This window comes from Octopus bimaculoides, chromosome 13 (assembly GCF_001194135.2).
Source record: "Octopus bimaculoides isolate UCB-OBI-ISO-001 chromosome 13, ASM119413v2, whole genome shotgun sequence".
Classification (NCBI taxonomy): domain Eukaryota; kingdom Metazoa; phylum Mollusca; class Cephalopoda; order Octopoda; family Octopodidae; genus Octopus; species Octopus bimaculoides.
This window is the reverse complement of record NC_068993.1, coordinates 10,358,955-10,386,850: the sequence shown is the minus strand read 5'-3', so window position 1 is coordinate 10,386,850 and position 27,896 is coordinate 10,358,955. Positions and strand designations below refer to the sequence as shown.

Below are 27,896 nucleotides of genomic sequence, written 5' to 3'. Positions count from 1 at the left end.
AACGTATTCATGTTTTAGCTGTACCACATAGATGTCTATTGACTCTATGGCACTTGAATTGCATCAAATTGTGAAAACAGATCACTAGATAAAAAAATTTTTAAATAAATAAAATCCAGCATTTGTCAAATCTTTTCCAATGCTGTTTCTCTTACATACTGAATTTTTCATTTTAACCTCTATTTTAAAATTAGGGTCACTAATATAATTCTGAAGGGCCCAAGTGTAATTATTGCATATTTTTTGTTTCATGCGTAGAACACTTTCTGCTGCAGTGAAATTACATAACCGGGAGCTTTTAGGTCTTTTGTTGTGCTAGAAATTATGGCTGAATTTCTTAAATCACATTCTGTCATATTTGAAAAAGAAAAAGGTGCATGGGATCATAATATAGTTAAGGATACACTGTCTGAAAAAAAATGGGCACAGCTGGAATCACTTTAATTATAAATCTTGTGGGTTAGGTCTGATCTAAAGCTAACGTATATTCATGAGCTTATTGTGTAATGCTTGGTTTTGTGGGTATATGTGTTTGACTGCCTGCATACAAGCATTCAACTCAATAAAATTATGCTCAAGTTCAAGACCACTTGACGTCTGGTATTAATTTGTTTATGTCCTGTAAATCAGCAGTTCAGTAAAGAGATATTGATAAAATATGTACTGAGTCAATATAATTACCAAAACCATTTAAGGTTGTGCAGCTGTACCCAGTATGGCTACAGTCCAATGACTGAAACCAGTAAAAGAGTATATATATATATATAATGTATAAAGCTGCAGGCATGGCTGTGTGATTAAGCTTGATGTGCAACCATGTGGCACCTTGTACCAGTACTTCACATCAACCAATACCTTTTGAGCTAATTTTAATGGATAGAAACTGTACCAAACAGTGTGTATGTCCGTGTTTATGTTCTGTAACTTAGCAGTTCAACAAATAGATAGATGCAAGAAACTTTTCTCAAGATCAAATGGTACCAATCTGATAGCGATGTTTTCTTGTTTATTGAGAGGGGAGGGGGATTTTATTTCTTTCCTTTTTTTTTTTTTTTTTTTTTTTTGTTAAGTAATCATTTTCTGAAACAGACAATTCTTCTTTCATATCTAACAACACTTTCTCTTTTCAGGTTTAGTGTTTCTGTTACCAAATGTTTGATTTTTAAATACTAGATTATATAGAATTATGTTTGGGTAAAAATATTAAAGGTATCCAAAAATATAGTGTTCAACTCAAAAACCATATGGTAATGTAATTAATTATATTTATAAATAGATACAATTAAAATACTGGCCAAACAAGAGTTTCATACTGAATATTCAGACCCACATATCACCATGTGCTTAGAGATATTTTGAAAAATTTGTATCTAAAAACTTCCACTTGTGCTAAGATGAATAACTCTTGAGTGTGAGTTATTCTTGCTTGGCTATTTCATGTGTAAACTTAAAGAGACTCTAGAAAAAAATAATGCTGAAAATCAAGAACATAATTCTATGTTACACAAAATTAAGGAGAGTTGATAGGAGAGTGAGAGAACATAATAGCAAGTGTCAAAATAGGAAAATGAGTGCTGGAAGAAAAAATATGGTTGAATTGACTGGGAAAGATGAAGAGAGAAGAGATGGCAGAGCAAAGTTGAAGAGAACCTAATGTAAAGCAGTTTTTCAAATGTCCTTTTATTTAGGGGAGCATTTAGTCTAGTGAAGGTAGTGTTTCCCAATAACATGCTAGATGCTTTTCAAAATGTCTACATTTCCCAAATATCTCTGGTGTTTAAACAGAGGTCTTGATTATGCAGTGTTTATGAAGATTACCCTTTTCTCTGCTGTGCCCAGATAACACTATTTGCTTCCATTTTTGTAGGGTTCTCCCATTTAATGCTGTCATCTGAAGCTTTTTATTTTGTCAGATGTCACCTGCTAATTTTGTTTTGTTTTCCCTTTTCAATATGTCTAAAGGAGGATGTAGGGTTATAAAATATTTGCTTAAATTTCCCTTCCATCATGTTTAGGCAACATAACATTTCCAGGTTGGGTTTTATTGAGGTAACCTCAGCCTCAAATTATGGCTTTCGCACAGCAGCAGCCAATTGCCATTATTTCACTCAACAGTCTACTGTGAGCCTTCTTCTCCCACTTTTAGATATTCATGTGCTCTATGCTAGTCACATATCTACCAGAAGCTCACCCACCCAACCAAAAACAAATCCCTCAGCTTGCTCTAAGCACACATCTTTCCTCACGTTTCTGCACTGCGAACACCTTACCTTCAAGTAGTGTTGTGGTAAGACACGAACCATACCACTTGCATCCAGCGAGAAAAACAGCAATTCTAAATATAAACTGACACAGTACAGAGAGATACTTTAGCCATAGTAGACAATCACTCTGGTGCTGGTAGTACAATGTAATGCACCCAGCCAAATAAAGCCATACCAAAATTATCACATACACACACAAAATTATATTATGTGTATGTAATTAATTAACATTAACAAATGTAAATACATTAATAAAGAAAAAGAACATTTGAAATTCACAATGTATTTATTTACATATTTATGCAGTGTTTAAATCTTGTACTGTTTCTGTACGGATATATGTTGAATTTGTTCCGTATATATATTATTGTATTTTTGTTGTTAACATTGGTTATCAGTCATATCTGAATTTATCAGTCACTTTGTCTTCTATATCGTTTTGTTGTTTTTTTTACACTTTTCTTATATTGATTAGAACCAGTACAAGAAGGTAATCTTTTATGAATTCATCTGATAGTTGAGACTGATGTTTCTGTTTGACTGACTACATATTGTGTATTTGCTCTTTTGTTATCTCATTTTACAAATTACACTACAATTATATATTTTGTGTCTTCTTTTCTAGCCTAGTGTCAATGGAGAACTCTATCCCAGTGCTGTGCCCTTGACTGATGCATGCAAGTGTCCAGAAGGAAAAGGTTACGGCCTTCCAGAAGCTCCTCTCGATAAAGGTTATGGTCCGAATGGTGTGGCATACAGTCCTGACGGCAGATTGTATGGTCCAAATGGACAACTGTACGAACCAGACAGAAGATTTTATGCTCCTGATGGCAAAGGCTATGGCCCTGGTCGCAAAATATTTGCTCCTGATGGTAGAATATATGGTCCTGATGGCAAACCACATGGCCCTGACGGCAAGGGATATGGTCCCAGAGGAGAGGTGTACGGTCCAGACGGCAGGGTTTATGGTCCTGACGGAGAATTATACAGTCCTGACAGTAGATACTATGGTCCTGATGGTAGATTCTATGGTCCAGACGGCAAAGTATTTGGTCCTGCTGGTAGGGAGTTCACCCCTGATGGCAAAGTTGTGGGACCCAATGGTGGGTTATACAGTCCTGACAAAAGATTTTATGACTCTGATGGCAAAGGTTATGGCCCTGAAGGCACTGTATGGTGTCCAGACAGCAGAAACTATGGTCCTGACGGCAAGGTGTGTAGTCCAAATAGTCAAGTGTATGGCCCTGACGGTAAATTGCATGGCCGTGATGGTAAAGGGTATGGTCCCCACAACAGTGTTTATAGCCCGGATGGTCGGGTGTATGGTCCCAATGGTAAACCATACAGCCCTGATGCTCTAGTTTATGGTCCTGACGGCAGACTATTTGGTCCCGACGGCAAGATATATGGCCCTGATGATAAACTGTACAGTCCAGATGGTGGTGTTTGTGGGTCTCCAGGAACAGAAGGTTTTGCACTTCCCGAAGGAAATGGGTATGGCCTTCCAGATCCTCCCCAAGGCAAAGGCTATGGTCCAAATGGTGAAGCGTACAGTCCTGACGGCAGATTGTATGGTCCAAATGGACAACTGTACGAACCAGACAAAAGATTTTATGCTTCTGATGGCAAAGGTTATGGTCCTGGTGGCAAAATATATGCTCCTGATGGTAGAATATATGGTCCTGATGGCAAATCACATGGCCCTGATGGCAAGGGATATGGTCCCAAAGGACAGGTGTATGGTCCAGACGGTAGGGTTTATGGTCCTGACGAAGAATTATACAGTCCTGACAGTAGATACTATGGTCCCGATGGTAGATTCTATGGTCCTGATGGCAAAGTATTTGGTCCTGGAGGCAGACTGTTCACACCTGATGGCAAGCTAGTGGGACCCAATGATAGGCTATACAGTCCAGACAAAAGGTTTTACAACCCTGACGGCAAAGGGTATGGTCCCGATGGTGTCGTATGTTGTCCAAGTGGCAAAAATTATGGTCCTGACGGCAAGGTATATGGCCCAGATGGCTTGGTGTATGGCCCTGACAGTAAACTGCATGGCCGTGATGGCAAAGGTTATGGCCCCAACAACAGTGTTTATACCCCAGATGGTAGGGTGTATGGTCCTAATGGAAAGCCATACAGTCAAGATAGTCAAGTTTTCAGCCCTGATGGCAGACTATTTGGTCCCAATGGCCAGATATGTGGCCCTGATAATCGACTGTACACTCCTGATGGCAGAGTGTGTGGGCTTCCAGAAGGAAAAGGATACAAAGCTCCAGAAGGGAAAGGTTTTGGACTTCCAGACCCTCATGGCAAAGGCTATGGTCCGAATGGTGAAGCGTACAGTCCTGACGGCAGATTGTATGGTCCAAATGGACAACTGTACGAACCAGACAAAAGATTTTATGCTCCTGATGGCAAAGGTTATGGTCCTGGTGGCAAAATAGTTGCTCCTGATGGTAGAATATTTGGTCCTGATGGCAAACCACATGGCCCTGATGGCAAGGGATATGGTCCCAAAGGACAGGTGTATGGTCCAGACGGCAGGGTTTATGGTCCTGACAAAGAATTATACAGTCCTGACAGTAGATACTATGGTCCCGATGGTAGATTCTATGGTCCAGACGGCAAAGTATTTGGTCCTGGTGGTAGGGAGTTCACTCCTGATGGCAAAATGGTGGGACCCAATGGTAAACTGTACAGTCCAGACAAAAGATTTTATTCCTCTCCTGGCAAAGGTTATGGCCCTGATGGTGTCGTATGTTGTCCAAATGGAAGAAATTATGGTCCTGACGGCAAAGTGTATGGTCCAGGTGGTAAGGTGTACGGCCCTGGCGGTAAATTGCATGGTCCTGATGGCAAGGGTTATGGTCCCCACAACAGTGTTTATACTCCAGATGGTAGGGTGTATAGTCCTAATGGTAAGCCATATGGCCCTGATGTTCTAGTTTATGGTCCTGACGGCAGACTATTCGGTCCCGACGGCAAGATATTTGGTCCTGATAATCGACTGTACAGTCCAGATGGCAAAATGTATGGTCCCAACGACACCTTGTATAGTCCTGACGAAAGATTTTATTCCCCTGATGGCAAAGGTCATGGCCCTGGTGGCTCTATATATGGTCCTGAGGGCAAACTGTATGGCCCTGATGGTGGACTGTATGGTCCAGACGGTAGAGGTTATGGCCCAGAAGGACAAGTATACAGTCCAGATGGCAGGGTGTATGGTCCTGACGGAGAATCATATAGTCCTGACAGTGCATATTTTGGTCCTGACGGTAGATTCTATGGTCCAAACGGTAAAATATACAGCCCCAGCTATCAACCATGTGGGCCCGACAGCAGACTGTATGCAACTGACAACAGAGTTGTTTCTGAAGGCAGGACTTTTGGTCCTGGTGCCAGTGTACAAGTTCCTGGTGGCTATGCTCCAGGTGTTAGTGGATATGGTCCTGAAGGCAGCAGGATTTGTGTTGTACCCGGTGTTGCTGGTGCAGGCACTACGAGACAAGAGAATTGGATTGACAACAAAATGTCCTTCTTACCAGTTTCACAACCAGATAAGGTAGGTTGCTATCCACTTAATATTCACACACTCAAATATGATCTTTGCATCTTTTTTCTTTTTAAAAATGTTTTCTTCAGTTTATTTTGTCTTTGTTACTTGCCCATAATATTTGGCTTAATTCAGAATGCTTCAATCCAAATGCCTAGCCCCTTCCTCACAAAATATGAGGGGGTTGTCAGCTAATAAGTAATATCAATACTATTGACAAAGGTGTTTGTGGTGGGTTGGGAGTATTGATCATCAGACAAAATATTTTGTGGTATTCAGTTAACCCTTTCATTACCGTATTTTTTTTGAGATGCTCTGTGTTTCTCTCAATTATTTTAACTATAAAAAAGAATTTAATAAAATAACTTAGTTATCATTAAGCTAGTGTTAGGAACATAAATTGTGACTAAAGTTTGGTGGAAGAATTTAATTCAAAACTTATGAAAACAAAACATTTGTACTATAGAGCCAGAACCAGTTTCAGCCAGATTGATATCAAAAGGGTTAAGTCACTTAACACACTCAGTTCAGCTCCTGTCAAAAATACTTTTGCCTTTCATCCTTTCAGGATCAATAAAGTACCAGTCAGCTCCCTGGAGCTGATATGATTGACTAACCCCCTTCCCTTCAGATTTTAGGTTTTGTGCCTATGTTAGAAACAATTATTATTAGCTTTAGGTTGATAGATTGGCAAAATCACTAGAGTGTCAGAACAATGCCTTGCATTATTTTTTCCAGCACTTGACGTTCTGAGTTCAAATACCACCAAGGCAAACTTTATCTTTCCTCGTTTAGTGGGGGGTTGATAAAATCAAGTACTAGGGTCAGTGTTATCAACTAACCCTTCCCACTGAAATTGCTGGTCTTATAGCAAAATTTGGAACTATTAAAGACAGTGAGGTGGCCCTTTATGTTGTGAGTGCAAATCCTACTAAGGCCAACTTTACTTTTCATCCTTTCAGGAATGATAAAATAAAGTATCACTCAAGTATTGGGGTCAGTGTAATTGACTAATCCCCCATCCTCAAAACTGCTGGCCTTGTGTCAAAATTAGAAAGTATTATTATTATTATTGTTCAGGTGCTGAACTGGCTGAATCATTAGCCTACTGGACAAAAAGCTTGGCAGCATTTTGTCCATCTTTACATTCTATTTTTGAATTCCACTGAAATCAACTTTAACTTTCATCCCTCCTGGGTCAAAAAAATAAATTCAGTAAAGCTCTGAACTCGATATAATCAACAAGCCCCTTCCTCCCAAATATCAGGCCTTGTACCTATAACAGAAAAGATTATTATTATTATTATGCAAAGTTTCTCAAGTGCATATCAAGTCTATGATCTAACAAATAGCTTTATTTTTTCAATTTGTGATATATTTTCATGCGTTAATTAAATCTCTTTATGGTTCATGTAACTGGGATTGAATAGCTAGTTTCATATTACAAGCCAAGTGAAATCATAGCCGTGGCTGTTGCCAGTAGCACGATCTTCGAATATCAGGCCTCACAGAGGCAATGACAAGTGACCGAGACCTTTCGTGATATACTGAGCTTGAGAAGACTTGTCAAGCCGAATGAAATCATATTCACAGCCATCGCCAGTGTCATGAAAATGGCACGTAAACAGTACCTGCTACACTCTCAAAGTGATTGGTATTAGGAAGGGTGTCCAGCCACAGTAGAAACGATGCCAAATCCAGCTAGAACCTGGTGCAGCTTTCTGACTTATCAGTTCCAGTCAAGCCGTCTAACCCATGCCAGCATGGAAAGCAGATGTTAAATAATGATGATAATATATCTGTATATATACACACACGCACACACACATGCAGTATGTCTAAGGATGGAAGTATAATGATTAAGCACTTTAAAATTTGAATAGCACACTGGATATATAAGGTATTGGATTACTCGGTCTTAGGTCATGAATTCAGATCTGCTCCAGATGTTTCAGCTTTCTAAACGGAATGCTTTGTTCTCAGATCATTTGGTAATGTTAATCTGAGATATGAGCCAGCACCCCCCATCCAAGGGGTCGAGTTTATTTTTTTGCTTTTTGATTTAGTTTTCTTTTGTTTTCTTTTTTTTTTTTTAGTATCATGAAACCAGATTTAAATATTGATTTTTAAGAACCCCTTGAGACTTAGGAGACAGTTTTGTTTTGGCATTTTTTTAAAAACCTACACTAGTGCCTAGAGATACTTGGGGTGCGTTGATGCTCTTATGGTTCAATCTGAACTCTTATAGGCTAGTCATTAGAAGGAAACCCCAGGAAGGGGTTTATGGATTGGTACAGGATTATGAACTAGGTAACATAGAGGTGACAGAACTAGATTCAAGGAACTGTATATAACTCTTTAGAAAGATGAAAGGGTGGTGGGGGCTGTCATACTAGAATATTTCTGCACAAAATGCATATCCTGTGACATTTCCCAAATAATGTGCTATATCTATACTTGCATGTGAAATCTGCATTGCTAGGCACATTCTCTGCATTTGCTGTTTTGAGCAAAACTTAAAGAATACCCATGCCTTAATTCTTATATTTGATGTTTGGCTAGAATGGATTTTGTTTTGAAATATTTCAGAAATTATTTGTGTTGTATTTCTAAGTTTGAAAGATTTGATATTTTGTTAATAGAATTTTTTTTAACTATACAAATCTTTAAAAAAACGTTTTTCTTTTGTTGTTGTTGTTTTTTTTTTGTTTTTTTTTCCCTTTAGTAAATTAACTGTTCAGACCATGTTTTATGCTAATACATTTATTGTAACAGATAATTTCATTTTGCATGGAATATTATATTTTTGTTTTCATCTTTAATTGTATGTCAAGAAAAATTTCCTTTTTATTTTATTTTAAAAAAAATTTTTTCTAACAATTGATATTTTATAACACTTCATTATAATATTTTTATAACAATACTTATATAATAACAATATTTTATAGTATTTTTATAACAATATGCATATAAAATAACACTACTTTTAAAATAGCATATTGGTATAACAATAGGTTTTAAAATAACATAGTATTTATATAAGAATATAAAGATAATGCTAATACATATATAGTGCTAAAATTAAATATTGTTAATTTAAATTTCCAAGATTAATTTTTGGGTGTGTTTTGAGTTATACTGAAGTCACCTTCCATTTAGATGTTGCTATTCCATTACAGATTAGCCATTTTTTTTTTTTTTTTTTTTTTTTTTTTGTTATCGACAAGGTGGGGAAAACAAGAAAAATCTTCCCCTTTTCCTTAAAAGGGTAAATGAGATATATAAGTTGTAGCATTGCTGCTATTCCTTTCTAAAAACACCCTTGGTGTAATAACAATGGTGATTTCTCTTACATAAGTTGTTAAGAGCCCAGTTTACCAGTGAGATTATTGGAACTTATGGAATATACACCTTTTCTCAAGGTCCCTTATTTATTGCAAAGGAAACAGAACATTTCTGTCTGGAAATTGAAACCAAAGCACTAAGAACTTAACCATGGCTTCCCCCTCAACACACACCCACTTTCTTTTTTTTTTTTTAAATCACTTTACTAATACAAAAACGTAAGTAGTAAACATTGAACAAACTATTAACTTTTATTGTGCCCACCCCTCCTAATTTACACCATTCCCCAACTGTTATAATCATCACTGACTATCTTCAGTTCCCAAATTCTAGACACATAAATATATATATCCAGTATATGTTATTGAGGCAGTATTAAATTAAAATAGTCATCTATGTACCATACTTAATTGATATACACTATTGATAGGCCAGTTGCTGCAGTATTCATCTTGAGATACCATGCTGTAATTGGCCTGTCAACAGTGTATCTACATTATGATATGATACCTAGATAGCTATTTTAATTTAATGTTGCTTGAATTGCATATACTAGATTATTATAGTGTTTTTAACACAGCATGACCCATAGGGAATGTTGCCTTTTTGAGAATACCACAATAACTGGCCTATAAATAGCGTATGTACATTAAGTATGATACTTAGATGCCTGTATAAATTTCTTGTATTCTTTGGCTTGCTTTGGTATCATAAAACTGTTTTACAGTTCTTCATAAAGTATCAGCACTCTTGTTCACCACAAGGCAGTTGACCAGCTAAACTGGAAAATGAATTTTAGTTTGAGCCAGGTTACTGTGTGTAGCCTTTGGTTGGTGGATAGTAAACTTAGAATTTCCAGACATTTTTATATACACATTAGAAAATTAACGGAACCTCTGTTAGATTATTTATATGAAATGTGTCTCAAGATGAGAAAATAAACACATGGAAAATTGAGATGATGGAGTAAATTTTCATCAGCTTGCCTTGTCCAGATTGTTATTTGGCAGCATTCCTATTAAAATGCTAATCAAAACCAACTGATTAGGTGTTAGGAAGCAAGTCTGATTTACTATATTTTACCAATCAACGGTATGATGCTGGTAAGTTTGAGGAGATACTTCACATGTAGGATTTAATCAGTCGACATTCCTCTCTCCATTTTTAACAAAAATGGCTGATCTTAGATAACCTTTATTAGTTATTGTTTAATAGACTGAGAAAAGGGACTGGATGTGCTGTAGAAAAGACCAATGTTGTTTATTCTTCACTGCATAATTCTATCCTGTTAAGTTTTTGATGCATCCCACAGTGAATATACTCATTTACTTGTTTCAGTCATTTGACTGCGACCATGCTGGAGCATTGCCTTTAGTTAGGCAAAACGACCCCAGGACTTATTCTTTGTAAGCCTGATACTTATTCTATTGGTCTCTTTTGCCGAACTGCTAAGTTACGGGGACGTAAACACGCCACCATCGGTTGTCAAGCGATGTTGTGGGGACAAACACATATATATATATATATATATATATATATATATATATATACGACGGGATTCTTTCAGTTTCCATCTACCAAATCCACTCACAAGGCTTTGGTCGACCCGAAGCTATAGTAGAAGACACTTGCCCAAGGTGCCACGATGCCTGTCAGTAATTTATCCTCCAAACAATATCATATTATATTAAACATGATTTTACTGCAAAAATTGTGAAGTGACTAAGTGGATAAAATGTTGCACCATCATTCCACTGGTTGTGAATTTGTTTTATTATGACTATTTTAGTTATGATTAAGCAGAACATTTAATTGTACTGACCGGAGCAGAAGGGAAACGCAAGGGTTTTCTGGCTGTGTTAACCGAAAATACACCAACCAATCCATTATCCAGAAAAATATTTGCCTCTCATCCACTTCATTCTCCAGAAACCATCCTTACTTCCCTCTCCATAGTTGATAGTCACATTTTCATCAAAAGATTCTTTTTAATACTTCCATCAGAAAAGTAAAATGGAGTTGTCCTAACACAACTGTGCCTTGTTTAGTTCTGGGTGCAGTGACGTCATTTTACATTAAGGTAATTTATCATTCTGTTTAGGATTCAACAGCTTCAAAACTGAATTTTGTTATGACTTAGTCCCTAGATTTGTGGTGGGAGTCTTGGTCAAGGAGATGTATTATGTTAGTGTAGTTTAGATACCAGAGGGTGACTCGTTGAAGTAAATGGAAATCATAACCTGGTAACTTGGTGCTTTTTACATGGTCTTAGAATTATATTAGAATGGGTTTTGCCAATTTCCTTCTAAGACTATTCTTGCCTTGTTTTATTTTTTAATCATTTATTAAAATGTCACTCCAAGTTTGTTTATAACTTATCTTGTTTCACTTGATAATGATATCTGCACTTATACATATTGTGTGTGTGTGTATAGTTTACACACCACAATATTTTAGTTGCTTTATTTGTTTCCCCACATCCCCCTCCGCTACTAAGAAATATTTGACTAACTGGGTTTTATTAATATTTTTTTTTTTGCGTTTAAAGCAAAAGCCATTTAACTTGAAGCATGGAACCATGTAACTGCAAATGGGGTGGGGTGTTAATACCATTGAATGTTGGCTGTGGCGTATTGTGCCAAAATCTGTGCAAATGGTTGCATGCAGGGAGTTAAAAATGGCTAAGGCCTTTTTTTTTTCTCCCTCCCTCCTTTTTTTTTTTTTTTACCTCATCTTGTTCGCGGTAGCGATTTGCACATGGCACTAACTTTTATTAACACTTTTGGCACACGATGCACTTAAAAATAAAATTATCAACCTATCCAGAAATGTCCATGTTTGTCTTAACGCAGACAACTAGAGCTGGTTTCGGCAGCAAGTTCGGCCTAGTGAATGGCATCCGGGATCCACAAACTGGACTTCGCAAAAGGCCTCCTCCACCCGTTCCGCCTAAGTACACCAGAAGCAATCCTGAGGACCAGCTTGATACCCATCCATATCAGGGTGGTCGTCTGAGCCCAGTAAGTACAGCTGGTATTGGCTGCTGGTGATGGTAATGGTAATGGTAGCAGTAGTAGTAGTAGCAATGTTGATGGTGGTGGTGGTAATGGTGATGATTTTAGAGCTCTGTGGTGGTGGTGGTGGTGGTGGTATTTTTTTTACCTTTTTAATGGTGGTGGTGATGTTTGCGGTGATCATGTAATTTTTTTTTTTTTTTTTTTTTTTACCTTTTAAAATATTTTTCTTGCATTTTCCTAAACTTTTCAATCCTTCCAATTTTTAAAAGTAACTTTGTCCTGATTTCATGTTTTCTCTCCTTTCATGGATGCTTTTCTGCCCGTTTCTTTACCATTTTTTTTTAATACTGTACACATTTTCTTTCTCTGGATCAACACTTCAATTTGCATTTTTTTCCGTCCCATTACCCCTATTGTCTAGGTGCATTATGTGACTGTTGCAAATGTCATATATATATGTGTGTGTGTGTGTGTGTGTGTATATATATATATATATATATATATATATATGCTGCATGTGTGTGTGGGTGTCTGTATAATATATATGTATATCTGTCAGTATGTACATAGGTATATGTCTGTGTATATACATATGTGTATATGTATGTATATATGTGTGTGTGTACATTATTTAATTTTAAAAAATTTTAAATATATAACATGAAAGAAAAAAAGACTCGATAATAATATAAAGAAAAGAAATTTAAGACAAACATTTCCCCCCCTGCTTTAATTGCACATTGCAGAAAAGAGTTGCTCCATTTATCACTCTATCTTTTAAAATACTTTTGCACCTTATTTCACATATTCTATTAACAATACATTACAATTTTAACTAACTTGTATAAAAACCAAGGTGTTTTGGTAGTGGGAATTTTTCTTTGTACAAGATGGGAATTTGAGGTTGTTGTGTTCTTGTTTTCTAGAAACAAGACCTAACTTTGCATGCATACTACCGATCTTTAATATCAACTTTATATAATTTTATTCTTAATTTTTTTTTTTTTTTTACACATTGATTGAATTAATTACTTATTGATGTTTGTTAGTTTCTTTCTTGGAAACAGTAAAAAATAATTTTGAATGCAAACAAAACCAATGAATAAGAATAAATTGATTTTTAGAAAATATTGTGTAGATTTAGAAACACTATTAAATAATATCAATGTTACCATAGCACTTATAGTAATAATAACATAATTAGAAATTTGTTACAATCTAACATACTTCTTTAGATTTCAACTATTTTAATCACTCTCTCCTCCCCTCCCTTTCTTTTGGAGTGTTTTTTCTTTGTCATTTGATATTTTTTAAATGAAGACTTTTAATTTCTAGTCTTCCTTCCAACTTAATTTCTATACTGCATTCTTCAGCATGTGAAAAGTTACTAAATGCCTGATATTTTGATAGAATGAATTATTTTCCCTCTCCTTCTAAGAAAAAAAAATATCATTTGCATATATTGATATTTTTATTCTTGTTAATGAATACTTATCTCCTTGGGAGGTGTTTATTGACTCTGAAGTCCTTTTGCTCTGCAGTTGCAGAAATATATATACACATACACACATGCTTGTGTGTGCATACTTGTTTGCCTTCGGAGTCTGCAAAAGTTGCTCTCTGAAAGCAGTGTTGCTTTTGTCACTCTTCCTGTGAACAAATCATTCATTTGTATCATGTCTTCAAAGATATGTGAAATAAATAAATACTTTACTTGCAAAACACAAATAAGGGTTAGCAACAGGGAGGACATCTGGCTGAAAACCAATGCCTCAACAATCTGTCTAACCCATGCTGGCATGGAAAAATGGACATAAGACAAACATGTATACCAACCTGTCTATAAATGCAAATTAACTGAGAAACCCTGCTCCATAACATTTTGCATTCATTTTTGTAAATTATTAGGACTTAGCTGTTTAAAATTTAAACCAGTCACATCCCACCAAAATATTCTGTTTTATGCTCGGACTGGCCAGCTCTGGCTTCTCCCCTACCTTACAGGGTTACCTTAAAAATAAACAACCACATTGTCAAAACCACAAGGTAATACATGGTGAATTCGAAACGATGTGAATAAATAAGCATTACATTTGACAGAGTAATCTAAAAGCTAAAGGCTTAAATATTTCAATCAATTTATATGAGGCTTTTGAAGTGGCTATTTTTAATGCCAAGATACCTTCGTTAATGATAATTAATCAGCCATGAAGGTGGTGCCTATTTTCCAATCAGCAAAGCACGCTGTTTCTGTTCCTAAATTGGAAATTTGGCCTTGGAAATGGCTCATGCAGAAGACTAACTATTCCAATTTCCACCATGGCCTATGTTGTTATTGACTTTACACTAATTAGTTTAGATGGTTTTATTTTAATTTAAAAGGCAAACTTTTTAAAATAGTGTTAGGGACTGTTTTAGCTATGTATTCACTAAATGAATGAGGTTTTTTTTTTCTTTTCAATACTATTACATTTGCTAAGCACTAAGATCTCACCAGATCACATTAGTGAGGAGTGAATAAGCGTATATCATGATAGCAGTTTAAATCTTCAATAACCATTGTAACTACTAAACATTTCCTAGTATGAGTCCATTCAATATTGCAATCTATCTGGTATGTTTTTCTCTCCTGGAACCCTAGAAAGTCTTTCAGTGCCTGACATCCTAAAGTTCAACTCCTTTCTGCAATAAACATAACCTTGCCTCTTGCTTAACGCTTTTGCCTTGTACCTTTTTCCAATAAGTCTTCTTTCGTCTCCTACAGCCCCCCACAATTGCAACGGAAAGTATCAAATATACCCCAGATTTAAGTGAAATGCCAATATCTACCAAGAATGTGCCCATAGTAAAGACAGAGACCAGGAAAGTGTCTTACCAAAGAGAGGGTGTAGAAGGCCAGCCTATGTCTGAAGACGGGGTCTTGGTCAGTTCGCAAGCTCATAGTTCAAAAACACAGACGATTGAAACAACTACTGTAAGTTCATCATGAAAAACAAAACAAAAAAAAAATGGGAAAAATTATAACTAAAAAGCAAAAAAAAAGAACCAAGATTAAAAAAAAAACTGTAGAAGCCAATTTGAATGCTTGCTGTTGTTGCCTTGCTACGGATGGTTCTTATAAAATATCTCTCTTTCCCCTGCCCCGATCCACCCAACTGGTTGCCTCTTCATTTTGAATTCCCTTCCAAACCCACATGTTTGGTTTTTTTTTTCCATTTCTCCGCATCTTGCTGCTTTTGGGGTGTTTTTTTTTTCAAATCCTTTTTTTTTATTGCTTGCTTTACTTAGTTTTTCTATGGCATGTAAATGAATGAAATTTTTTTTTTTTTCAGCAAACTTTACCACTACAATTTTGGTTGGCAGAACAAAGATCTGCGTGTTGTTTTATTTTATTTTTTTTCTTTATTCATTTGTCAATACTTTTGTTGTTGTTGTTATTGTTAATACTGTTGTTACTGACAAGCTTGACTTCTATATTTTAATGGGGAATAGGTTTTATTATTATTTTTTTTCTCTCTCCAAGCTTATTAGGACTTAGAGATCTTTTACTGAATTTATCCACCTTTTACAGAATCCCTACCCAATTAATTATTGCCATTCAAATGACTGACCATTTGTTTAAAACTATTTTTAAAATAGCTATCATTTTTTTTTTTTTTTCATTCTATCTTAAACCTTCTTTAAAAATAAAATATTGGATTCTAGAATTATATAAAACATTCAAATTCTAATGAAGAGTAACAAATCTATAAAAAAATTATAATAAATTTATGGTTAAGAATCAAACTAGTGTCTCGAGTTTCTAGAACAGTCTCAAATGTGGTGCTTGTTTAACCCCATTGTTTTGAATTAATTGTGCATTATGTCATGGCTTTGAACCTTTGATGATGTGATTGTTTATTTTCGGATTGACATTGTAGTATTGGTGTGAGAGGCTAGATTTGACCAGTTTGAACATGAAATAGGCTTAAATGCTAACGGGTTGACCCTTTATGATTTCAGCTGACCATATTCAGCCCAAATTTTCTACCTGTTGTATATTTAAACCAGTCAGATCCAGATCTTCACACCTACCCAACAATGTCATAATGCAATACAAGATAATGCCTGATTAATTCAAAACAATATGAATGAATAAGCATTGCATTTGTCAGAATAATCTGAATGCTAAAGGGTTGAATATACCATTGATATCCAAAGTATTTGACCAATTAGACTGACTATACAGAGCAAAAGAACTGACAGTAGATTGCTTATTCTGACACAACTTAAGACTCGGTTCTTTTAGTCTTACATGTTTATACTGTCGTATACTGGCTGTGACAGGTTTACCTACTTTACGGAAATAAAATAATGTATTGGTCTGGTTAGTTAGCATTGAGTTAACCATTAAGCAAAATAAATATATATTTTGAGCTTCATAGGAAAAGGCATCATAGAGGAGGTTTTTTTTGTTTTTTTTTTAATCCTGCCAGTGTTGAAGTTACCATATGCTAGGGTCCCGCATAAAGAGTTAAAAATTTACTTTTATTTCTTTCCTTGTTGCCTTAGTTTAGTGATAGCAAAAACCATTTGCTCCTAGTTTCAACAATATATATGTGTGTGTGTGTGTGTGTGTGTGTGTGCGCGTGCGTATTCATACATATACACACATATATATACATATATGTATATGTGTGTGTGTGTATACAGGGTGATTCAAAATTCACCATACATTGGAATAATTTATTGTTCTATAAGAAACAGTTTATGAGAACAGTTTTTTTTTTTATTTAACAGGCTCTATATGGTTACCATTGTTTTGAATACACATCGTAATACGTTTACCCCACTCACTGTGAACTCGTAATAGCACATCTGGTGAAACGTGTGCAAATGAGTTGGTGATGCGTTCCTTCAAATGATCTATGTCTTTTATCTTTCCACGATACACCATGCCTTTCAAATGCCCTCAAAGATAGAAATCAAGTGGAGGTCAGATCAGGGGATCTTATAAACTGTTTCTTATAAAAAAAATAAATTTTTCCTATGTATGGAGACTTTTGAATCACCCTGTATATATGTGTATATATGTATGTATATACACCCATATTATATGAATGGACTAAGTGGTTTTTCTTTTACTCTTCATATCTAAATAGTGTAACTAACTTATTCATTCCTCTACTAGTGGATAATATATTTATTTTATCTCTAGTTGAACTAATAGTGTATAATTAGTCATAGGTTAGTATGTCTGCATAGCTGACTTTCCATGTAGCTTTACTAACTTGGACTGACACAAGAATCTTCACACATTACTTTATGATGTAGAATGGGTTTTCATACAGATCTTTAAATTGGTAAAAAGTATAACTTCAGAGTAAACTGATGGTAAGTACTTTGATAAACTCACACACACAGATATATGTATAGCCACACACATACAAGATGTATGTGGCTTGTTCTCTTTATGTAGTTATTTTCTTCTTCTGTAGTTTTGCTCACTTCGGCTTTAGTGTATTTGATCGTTTTTCTGTTTGGCTGTCATTGTTGTTGTCCTCTGTTTATAAATCATTTTTAATATCAAAATTTAGTTTATTCAGTTGATATCAAAAATAGTTTTTTTGTTTTCTTCCATTTGTTTGATCTCTGACTTTTTGGATCTTTGGATCAGCATTGTTTTAATGTTGATTGTTGTTACTTGGTCTTAAAGATATTTCATCTTCGGCAGTAAGTTAGTCACAGAATGCCAGATCAGAGACCCTGGTGATATTATTAAATTTTGATTATATTTTGTGTTTGAATCACTTTGTTCTTTTGCCCACCTCAGTCAGAAATCAACAAATACCATGAAGCACCAAATCAGTCTGATTGACTGACATACACACACACACTCTCTCTTTCTCTCTCTCTTTCTCTCTCTCTCTCTCTCCATAAACTGATTTTGTGCCACTCTGAAGCATGGATGAGAAGTCATTATTATTCCAAGTGAAGGGGCACTGCAATGGTCATGTAAGTTAGGTACTGTTCTCTTCAGATGTCACTGGATTAGTAGTTCATATCTATCTGCAGACATTGTTTTGTCTCTGAGTAAAATACTGAACTGTCTCTTGCTTTCTGAATCTCCAAAGAAATTCTTCCTTAGTTTTATTGTCCCAGTTGTTTCTGTAACTTTCTAGTGACAATCTAAATACAACTGTCTCCTTTCATAGTGCTTACAACTTAAGCCCTGTACTCCCTGTGGACCACAGGCTGTCGACAACATGTTGCCACTGTTTTCATCTCTGGGTCGACAACATGTTGCCACTGTTTTCATTTCTGGGTCGTCTTTTCTACTTCTCTCCAGTTGTATCCCTATTTTTACACCTCTATCTTCAGTTATTTTTAGGGCATCTTCTTTTCTGCCCCCTTTGTGCATTCCAGATTATATGTGTCCCTGAAGGAAGGCCTTCTTATCCCAAGTATTGTTGGTTTTCAATTGTCATCAGTGCTTCAGTAATTTTGCCATTTGTAGATAGGAGTGTTGCGCCTTCACAGACCCATTTTTATACCTCTGAGAAGTGGTCCCTATTAGTCTGGCCTCTGTCCAACATAAGAAGTCCTCTATCAGCAGCTTGTGTTCTACTGGCATAGTTCTCAAGGTCATTGAGACACACAAATCGCCATGCCACAATCAAGACAGGACCTTGTGGGAGATCTTCCATAGTACTTCTGCAGAAACGTTTCAAGTGCCATCTTTAAAATAAACCAAAGACTGGTGCTGTTTCAGTCAACTTCATCTTGCTGTTAGTTTAAAAGTCTCTGATTCTTAGAATTGGCTGTCGTCAGTCTGTTGTTTTTACTCCAAGAGTGCTTTAGATTATTTCTGATTACTGAGAATAATTCAAATAGTTATCCTTGTTTAGCCCCCACCCCATATCAGCCTTATAATCAGAAGCATTCTATCCGTGACAATCTTGTCTTTTTGTTAACCAAAGATCCTCTTGGAAAAATTTTTTAAAAAACGGCTACAGGCTGCAATTTAAGTGAGATTTAGCTGTTATTTCTAGCAGGTGCAATGACACTGTAGAGGCTGCCCTGTTGGCTTGAAATTGCTCAAATTAAATGTGTGTCTATTCTTGTTTAATTCTTTAATGATTCTTTTCTAATGAGTTAATTGCAAACTTCGATTTTTTTTCTTCTTCTGTATTCTGTAATTAGTTAAAATATCCCTACTATTTGTTTCCTTTTGTAATTCCTGATAACCATTGAGACATTTAAGATAGAATATTTCCATTTCTTTTTAATCTCCTTAAATATATAAATGCATATTTTACTCAACATTTAACATTATATTTGAGAAGTAAAGTAAATACAATATATATATATATATATATATATATATATATATATATATATATATATAGTTTGCTGCTCTATTATAGGTAGAGTTAACAAAAAATAAAATACTCCATCTAGTGAGTGGTAAATATCATTTGATATATAACACAGTATTTAAATGTAAGCTACTGAGCTTCATCCTATGGAAACAATAGTTTGGTAGATTTATATAACATGCTTTGTGTCTCCAAGCAATCCTTCAGGCTCATTAGACATAATTTTACTTGAAAAATAGGAGGCTGGGGTCTATATATCTGTTTTCAGTCTTCTTTTAGAGAGGGAAATGTATAACAGAATCAGTTTTTATCTTTTCTAATTAAAAAAAATAAATAATCTTCTCCTCAGTTATCTTCAACTTTATCAAATACATAAAGAATAGAATTGATATGTCATCACTTCTTTATTCCATTGTAAACCCAGTCCAATTTTTTTCCATGTTTATCATAGATTAGCATGCTATCATACTTTATAGTATTCTGTTTGTGTGCACAGGGGAGGGGATTAGCTTTGCTATCAGTTTACTGGAATCAAATGTTCTTACAATAACAAATTCCATCCACATGTTCTGTTACATAACCATTTTTTCTATCTAAACCGGAATCTATTTGGTATGCTTCAATCAATTTTTACTTTCACGCTGCTTCACATTTTAGCCCTTCCATTTTTATTTCTACTGAATGCTTTTGTGTGTGTGTGTGTGTGTGTTTTTTTTTTTTCATCTTTTTTTTCTATCACTTTGGCTACTTTTTCAGTCCTGCTGGTCAAGCACTGAATTCTAATGTATTTTATCATGTCACCTCCATGGACAGTTCATTAGTTATGTCATGAAAATTGGTTGATGTTTCTTTGGATTTTGTTCTATGTGATATTACATTGGAAACAACTAAGTACCAATATGATTAAAAAAACAAACTCAGTGTTAATTTGCAGAGTAATGTTTGTATTATATATAAATAGGTGGATATTACAATATTGTTGACAGCATAATATAGCACTTCTGGTAATGAGAGAGAAGCACCATATGCATATGGCAAGAATAGAGGTGACCTGCTGTTATGGTGATAGTGTATTTGAATTGGGCAGTTTGTGATTTCATTGGCTGTTGTATTCATAAAATTCTGTTGACAGTAAATGTGAACATATTTGTGCCAGTGTTTGACAGGTTTAATGTATGTGCCTGTGTATCCAAAATGAGTAATTATGTTGATAATCTATTCTTAAATTAATTGGCAGTCATTCCCATATAATTAATGCTGTGTTAGTTAATATAACACAAATCTCTTTGATGTCAGCATGAAATTCAGATTCTTTGGAAATTTAATTGAATTATGCATTTTCAGCTTAAACAAGATTCCATACTACTAATGGAGGAACATATTGAGATGACAATCTTCAAAGATACGTTAGCAGCTCACAGATAAGTTCAGGAAGCATAAAACTAAACTATTCAACCATACTGAACTTTAAATTACAATATGTAGTCAATTTCTTAGACATAACATTCAGCTTTAATGACGAAATATTTCAGCTGTATATTATAACAAATGACTCTATCTTGTACATAGATAGAAATTCAAATAGCTCTCAATGTGTTCTTAGAAATCTACTTATTAGTTTGACAGGAAAATGTTTGCAATATCTTATAGTGAAATAACATCCAACAACTACCATATGCACACAACCAAATGGACAAAAGATCCCTGCATCTTGTTACAACTCACTTTTGTTCCAGACACAAGTGCAGAAAAATCTTTAACCCAGACTCTCAAAATAAGCTATTCAACACTACCAACACTGACATAAATAAATCCGCACATACACAAACATCTCCATAGAACAAACCTGTTCACATTCACCAAACATGCACACACACATGCCTTGGGAATCCTGTAAATGTAGCTGGCAATGAAAACATACACTGCATAGTTTAAACACACCATCATTGTAACACAATGGATTACCTCTATTCTTGTCTTAAGAATTGACATAAGTCATGCAGAACAATGGATCTCATCTATCTCAAATTACCTGAAGAGCCATTTTATGGCAAAACTCAGTTGTGATGTATCTGTTATATAATTTGTAAATGATTTCATGAACAGAATGAAGTCCTCAGTATGTTGTTGGAGTGAATATATTTATTAGATAAATATTACTACTTCTCTGTGATTTAAATTTTATTTTACTTACTAAACTGAGCATTCTTTGTCGAGTTAAAGAATGCTCCATTTAGCATGCACATTAAAATAATATTCAAGTAGTAATATTTATTGTACCATTTATAACGTAAAGAGTACTTGCAAGAGAAACTTCCAGCTTTCGAAAATGCTCATGGACTTTGAATTACAGACTGGTTGAATTTATAACCGATACCTTAGAGTACTATCAAGATATTCCATGATGCTGAATCATTTCTTTACTAATTATATTATCAAGTGAAGTACAGTTGCCCTCTCCCCAAATGTTTTTCTGAAAACTCTTCAGTTGAGAATTACCTCCCTTCACATGTGACTCTCAGGACTTGCGTTAAGCAATGAAATAGTGGCACTCTGGTGTCACTTTGGATTAGAACCTTTGTTTTCTTTCCAGATAATGTCTGCCTGATGAATCAAGCAATCATGAAACAAATAACTATAATATATATATATATATATAGATATAGATATATATAGTTTTAAACCCTCTATTCAAAAGGCAAAACTATTACATTGTTTGCCTCAAGTTACAAAAATCTTCATTTCAGTTACTGGCTTCAAATAAATAAAAGATTTGATTGAGTGGTACTTGACTATAACATGTGTGTTTCAGTAACACACTTAACTCTCTCTGTGTCTTAAATGTGTACTTTCTCATATGAGAATGTCACCTGTGCTTAACCAGTGAAGACTTGATGTAATGTAATTAATATTAAAATGGTGCTAAGTACTGTCCTTTTAAAAAACTTCTTTAGGTTCCTAAGAATGGTCCTTTTTTTTGTCTTTTTCAACCCTGAAGCTTTTTGTTTTGTTTCGATGTTTTAGGTATTAAAATTTTAATTGTAAAAATAATTGATATAAAGCAAAATGTTCGAAACTGCCAGAGTAGTTTATGAAATAACCAGACTTTAGGGATAATATTATGATTTTATAATTAGGACATCGATATTATTTTTGTTCCGTGAAAACTTAAAATAATATTTTAATTAGGAATTAGATTAGATTAACTTCCTTTTTTTAAAAGAAACATCAAAAATCTTAATCTTTTGTCCTCATTTTACTTAATAAGTACATACATATATATGTGTGTGTGTGTTATATAATTTCATAGAAAAGAAAAGTATTAGGAACAAGCTGATTTAGAATAATTCTTTTGAACTTTCATATAGAATTAGGCTTTTTGGAAAATTTCTGTATCAAGTGGAAATTTATTTAACCATGTTTAAGTTGTTTTTTAATATAAATTTATCCGTATTTGAAAGAAAAATATATTTTGTTGTCTCTTCAGGTTTTTTTCATTTTTTAATTTTTTTTTATTGTTCTGCTCTAATATAAAAATTGTTTTTTTAAAAAGAAGAGGAAAATATTTGAATGCATAATAAGCACACGTTTCTATGATTAGTATCTTCATGTATTTTTGTATGTTCTTTTGTTTTATTTTTTCTCCTCTCCCCTCCACCTCCTGCAACTTCAGTATCGAACTGAGAAGGATGGAATGATCGAGACACGAGTAGAAAAGAAAGTGACCATAACCAGTGATAATGATGATATTGATTATGATGCCGTGAGTAAACCTTTGTGTTGTTTGTTGCTTTTTTTTTTGTGGGGTGGGGGCAGATTCTGTGATCATTTTTGGAAGCAAGTAAGAAATGAAGAAACATTTGGAGGTGTTAGAGTTATCTGTTCTAAGTTGTGGGTTTAATGTATAATTGGAAGCTATTAAGTTTGTAGTTTGTAGTACTAAGCTGAAATCCTCTTGTGATCAAAACCTGTGATATATTTGTATTGTATCTGGTGAAGACATGAAGCGTGTGACCTATTGGTGTTTTTTCTTGGGGATGACAATCCCTGCAACGCCTGCCAGCATGGAAAACAGACGTTAAGCAATGATAATGGAGATGAGGATGACTCTTGAACCTTTAGAAGAAGAATCATTTTTGAAAAGATCTCAAAATTCAAAAGCAGATAGCCAAAGTGATAAAAACACACAGGCTTCCTGCTCCTAGATTAGCTTTTCAAATCTACTGTTGGCATTTAAAATTAACATCTGCATCTTCAATCTTTTTTGATTTGTTTCATTGAACCTCTGATCCACTGTTCAGATTATATATATATAATTTTATTTGGAAGTCTGACCCACCTCTCCTAAATGTACTCTATGCTTGGCTGTTGAGTTAATCAAGTCATGCCAATAAGGTTTATTTGGAGGTGCCAGTATTCGCTTGCAGTTACAATCTAACTACAACACCTTCCTCTGTCTCTGGTTTCCTGACATCTTACTTCTGGTTGGCTTGTTACTTCCTCAATCAAGCATTTCGACTTCCATCTATTCACCTATCTCCTTCCTAATTTACTAGTAAATACTATGATTTATTTGTTGTGTTGCTCTTTGATTCCAGGCACTTGCAGAGGCAATCCGTTCTGTAACACAGATGAACCCTGACTTGTCTGTGGAAAAAATAGAATACATGAGGGAAATTGAAGAAGTAAATGATAACTAACATCTTTCAGTATTGTTTGAGACCCTTCAGTAAGTATAGCCCCTCTCACTTATACTTCCTTTAAATTTGTTTATGTTGGTGTTGTTCAAAAGCATTCCACTCTGGTTGTAAAACCCTACTTCAAAATGACTTTCTATACAAGCCATGCGAGCATCGTAATATGGATGTTAAACAAACAACTGAAGCGTCATTCAAAGGAAATTTAACTACTAGGTGCAGGAGTGGCTGTGTGGTAAGTAGCTTGCTTACCAACCACATGGTTCCGGGTTCATTCCCACTGCGTGGCATCTTGGACAAGTGTCTTCTACTATAGCCTCAGGCTGACCAAAGCCTTGTGAGTGGATTTGGTAGACGGAAACTGAAAGAAGCCTGTCGTATATATCTATATATATATGTATGTGTGTGTATATGTTTGTGTGTCTGTGTTTGTCCCTTGACAACATCGCTTGACAACCGATGGTGGTATGTTTACATCCCCGTAACTTAGTGGTTCGGCAAAAGAGACCAACAGAATAAGTACTAGGCTTACAAAGAATAAGTCCTGGGGTCGATTTGCTCGACTAAATGCGGTGCTCCAGCATGGCCGCAGTCAAATGACTGAAACAAGTAAAAGAGTATTGTTAACAACTGACCATATACAAGCTGCCTTGTTCGTTTGCACAGAGTTACCCTTGCTGACTTATCTTATGGCTTTTTGGCAGATTCATAACATCAGATAAATGTAGTGCAGCATTTAGTTACAGGACCTTCATATCCCCAAGCTCAAATCCTTATGCTGTCGACTTTTACCTTTCATCATTCCAAGGTTGATAAAATAAAGTACCAATCGATTTTGAAGGTCAATTTAATCAACCAAACATTTGACTCATTATGCTACTGTTAAGAATCGATTATTGCTGCCTCAATTAAAACTTCCATTGCTTGTTTTCAGGCTTTTAGTTAACCCTTTCAGGGTCAATAAATTAAATACCAGTGAAACACTGTCAATGTAATCAACTAGTCCTCTCCCAACAAATTTCAGGCATGGCGCCTTTAGTAGAAAGGATTATTATTATTATTATTAAGTCGGTGAGCTGGCAGAATCGTTAGCACGCCAGGCGAAATGATTAGCTGCATTTTGCCTGTAGCTACATTCTGAGTTCAAATTCCGCTGAGGTTAACTTTACTTTTCATCCTTTTGGGGTCAATGTGATTGACTCACCCCCTCCTCAATATTTCAGGCCTTGTGCCAACAGTAGAAAGGATTATTATTATTAAGGTGGTGAGCTGGCAGAACCGTCAGCACACTGGACAAAATGCTTAGCAGCGTTTTATCCATCTCTACGTTCTGAGTTCAAATTCTGCCGAGGTCAACTTTGCCTTTCATCCTTTTGGAGTCAATAAATTAAGTACCAGTGAAACACTGGGGGTCTATGTAATTGATTAGTCCCCTCCTGCCAAATTTCAGGCCTTTCGCCTTTAGTAGAAAGGATTATTATTATACTTGGCAACATTTTATCCAGCTTTACATTCTTTGTTAAAATTCTGCCGAGCACAACTCTGCCTTTCATCCTTTTGGAGTCAATGAAATACGTGTTCCAGTTGAGAGCTGGAGGTTGATGTAATCAGCTTCCCCACCCCTCAAAATTGTTATCCTTGTGCCGGTGGCACATGAAAAAACATTCGAGTGAGGTCGTTGCCAGTGCCACTGGACTGGCTCCTGTGCAGGTGGCACGTAAAAAAGAGACCATTTGAGCGTAGCTGTTGCCAGTACCACCAGACTGGCCCTCGTGCCGGTGGCATGTAAAAGCACCCCACTACACTCTCGGAGTGGTTGGTGTGAAGAAGGGAATCCAGCTGTAGAAACTCTGCTAGATCAGATTGGAGCCTGGTGCAGCCTTCTGGCTTGCCATTCCTCGGTCAAATCATCCAACCCATGCTAGCATGGAAGGCAGATGTTAAACGGTGATGAATTATTATTATTATGGCAGCAAGCTGACAATCTTTAGCACACTTCACAAAATACTTAGTGGCATTCCTTCTGACTTAACATTCTGAACTTAGATGCCACCAAGATCAACTTAGCTTTTCACTCTTTCGAGAAATTCGAAGCAATTATTATTATATTTCACAGATAATAATAATAGTAATAATAATAATAATAATATATTTCCAATTTCTTTTTTCAGTGTTACAGTGAGAATGTGTGCGATATACCAGTGTTCACAACATCTTTATCGTTTCCTCGATGCCTGCTATTACCATAGCCAAGTGGCTGAAAAACGATCATCTGTTTTTTATTACTACTGCAACAAACAAACATTTTAAAAAAAAAAAAATAAGCAGACTTCCTAGTCGGTCTCATTATTATTATTATTTCTCTTTTGTCTTAATTGACTAGGGCAGTCCTCCACCTCTCTAACTGCTGGTATAGCTGACTCCCAGTAATCTTCAACTCTTCCCTCTCCCCATTGCTCCTCTCCTTGTTTGTTTGTACTCTTCCATCGATGTGCCACCCTAGGCTTTCTCCTCCATCTCCCTCTCCACCCCCTCTCCCATCTTTAATTTTATTTTACTTCAATTTTTTTTTTTCTAAATTTTTTTTTTACCAATAGTTTCTGGTTAATTTTCGACTAAAAAGTAAAAATACAAGAACAAAATGGAACAAACAAAATAATAATTGTCATCTGCAGTAAAGACTAAAAGATATCATTTTGATGATGTCTGGAAATGTCTTTCAAAAGACTCCCACATGAATTCTAGTTCTATCATATATATGTATGAAACGATTTTTGTTACATAAATTATAAACAACAAATCACACACATACTGGAAATTTCATAATAATGGTAAAAAGTTGGAGAGCTGGGGGGGTGTACTTTATATTATTATTATTATGTTTAATAATAATAGTAATAATAATAATAATTCCTGTTTCATGTCAATGTTAGAGGAAAATGAAAATCTAAAGTTACAGATATATATATATATATATATATATATATATATATATATCTGAAATCAATATAATATATATATGGTGGTTGTGTACTCTTTATGTAGAGTCTGACCACCTCTGTTACCTTAAATTCATCATGGTATCTGATGTGGCTTATATATATATTATTTGTAAATTATCACTCCATCTGTTTGATTTGGAAGATGAGTTGATGGAGGAAACATATTCTGATTATAATGTAAAAAGAAATTATGATGATGATGATAATAATCAGAAGTGAAATATAAATAAGTCTCCATTTAGGTGTGAGCATTAGTGTGGCACATGGATCTCCTTACACACAAACATACACACACACTCCCCATTTGCATAGTTTCTCTCTGCCCAAGCATTTTTTTTTTTTTTTTATAAAATCCAAAAGACGCTTGATGGACAATGTCCTAACTTATATTTTGCAGTAAAATGCCTGGACTTTTTTAAAATCTTTTTTATATATATATTATATATTTTTTTTTCTTTTAAAAGAAAGCACAAAAGACTACACAAAAAAAATTCTTTTAAATTTTTGTATTTAAATTTTCATTCAAGAGTTCTCTTTGGAATTTACAGTTTTGTTTGTTTTTTTGTTTTCTTAAGGAGAAAAAATACCTTTTTAACTTCCTATTTTTTAAGATGTATATTTTCTTAGTTTTTTCTCTCCCCTCTGAAAAAAAGATGG

At 35.0% G+C, this 27,896-nt stretch overlaps 1 protein-coding gene across 16 annotated transcripts in view; it reads left to right on the top strand.

Annotated features, from left to right (window-relative positions):
- The window catches only part of LOC106881827 (neuroblast differentiation-associated protein AHNAK), a 58,650-nt gene extending 30,866 nt beyond the window's left edge, over window positions 1-27,784 (top strand). For 13 of the 16 annotated variants that reach the window (XM_052972348.1, XM_052972345.1, XM_052972343.1 and 10 more), the window contains 6 exons: window positions 2,890-5,829; window positions 12,018-12,185; window positions 14,947-15,156; window positions 23,214-23,303; window positions 24,139-24,269; window positions 26,409-27,784. In XM_052972348.1, coding sequence (XP_052828308.1) covers window positions 2,890-5,829; window positions 12,018-12,185; window positions 14,947-15,156; window positions 23,214-23,303; window positions 24,139-24,240 — 3,510 coding nt within the window. In that variant the 3' untranslated portion in view covers window positions 24,241-24,269; window positions 26,409-27,784. The remainder of the gene's footprint in view (window positions 1-2,889; window positions 5,830-12,017; window positions 12,186-14,946; window positions 15,157-23,213; window positions 23,304-24,138; window positions 24,270-26,408) is intronic. The other 3 variants (XM_052972340.1, XM_052972342.1, XM_052972346.1) reach the window with 3 other exon arrangements.
- Window positions 27,785-27,896: the final 112 nt, after the last annotated feature.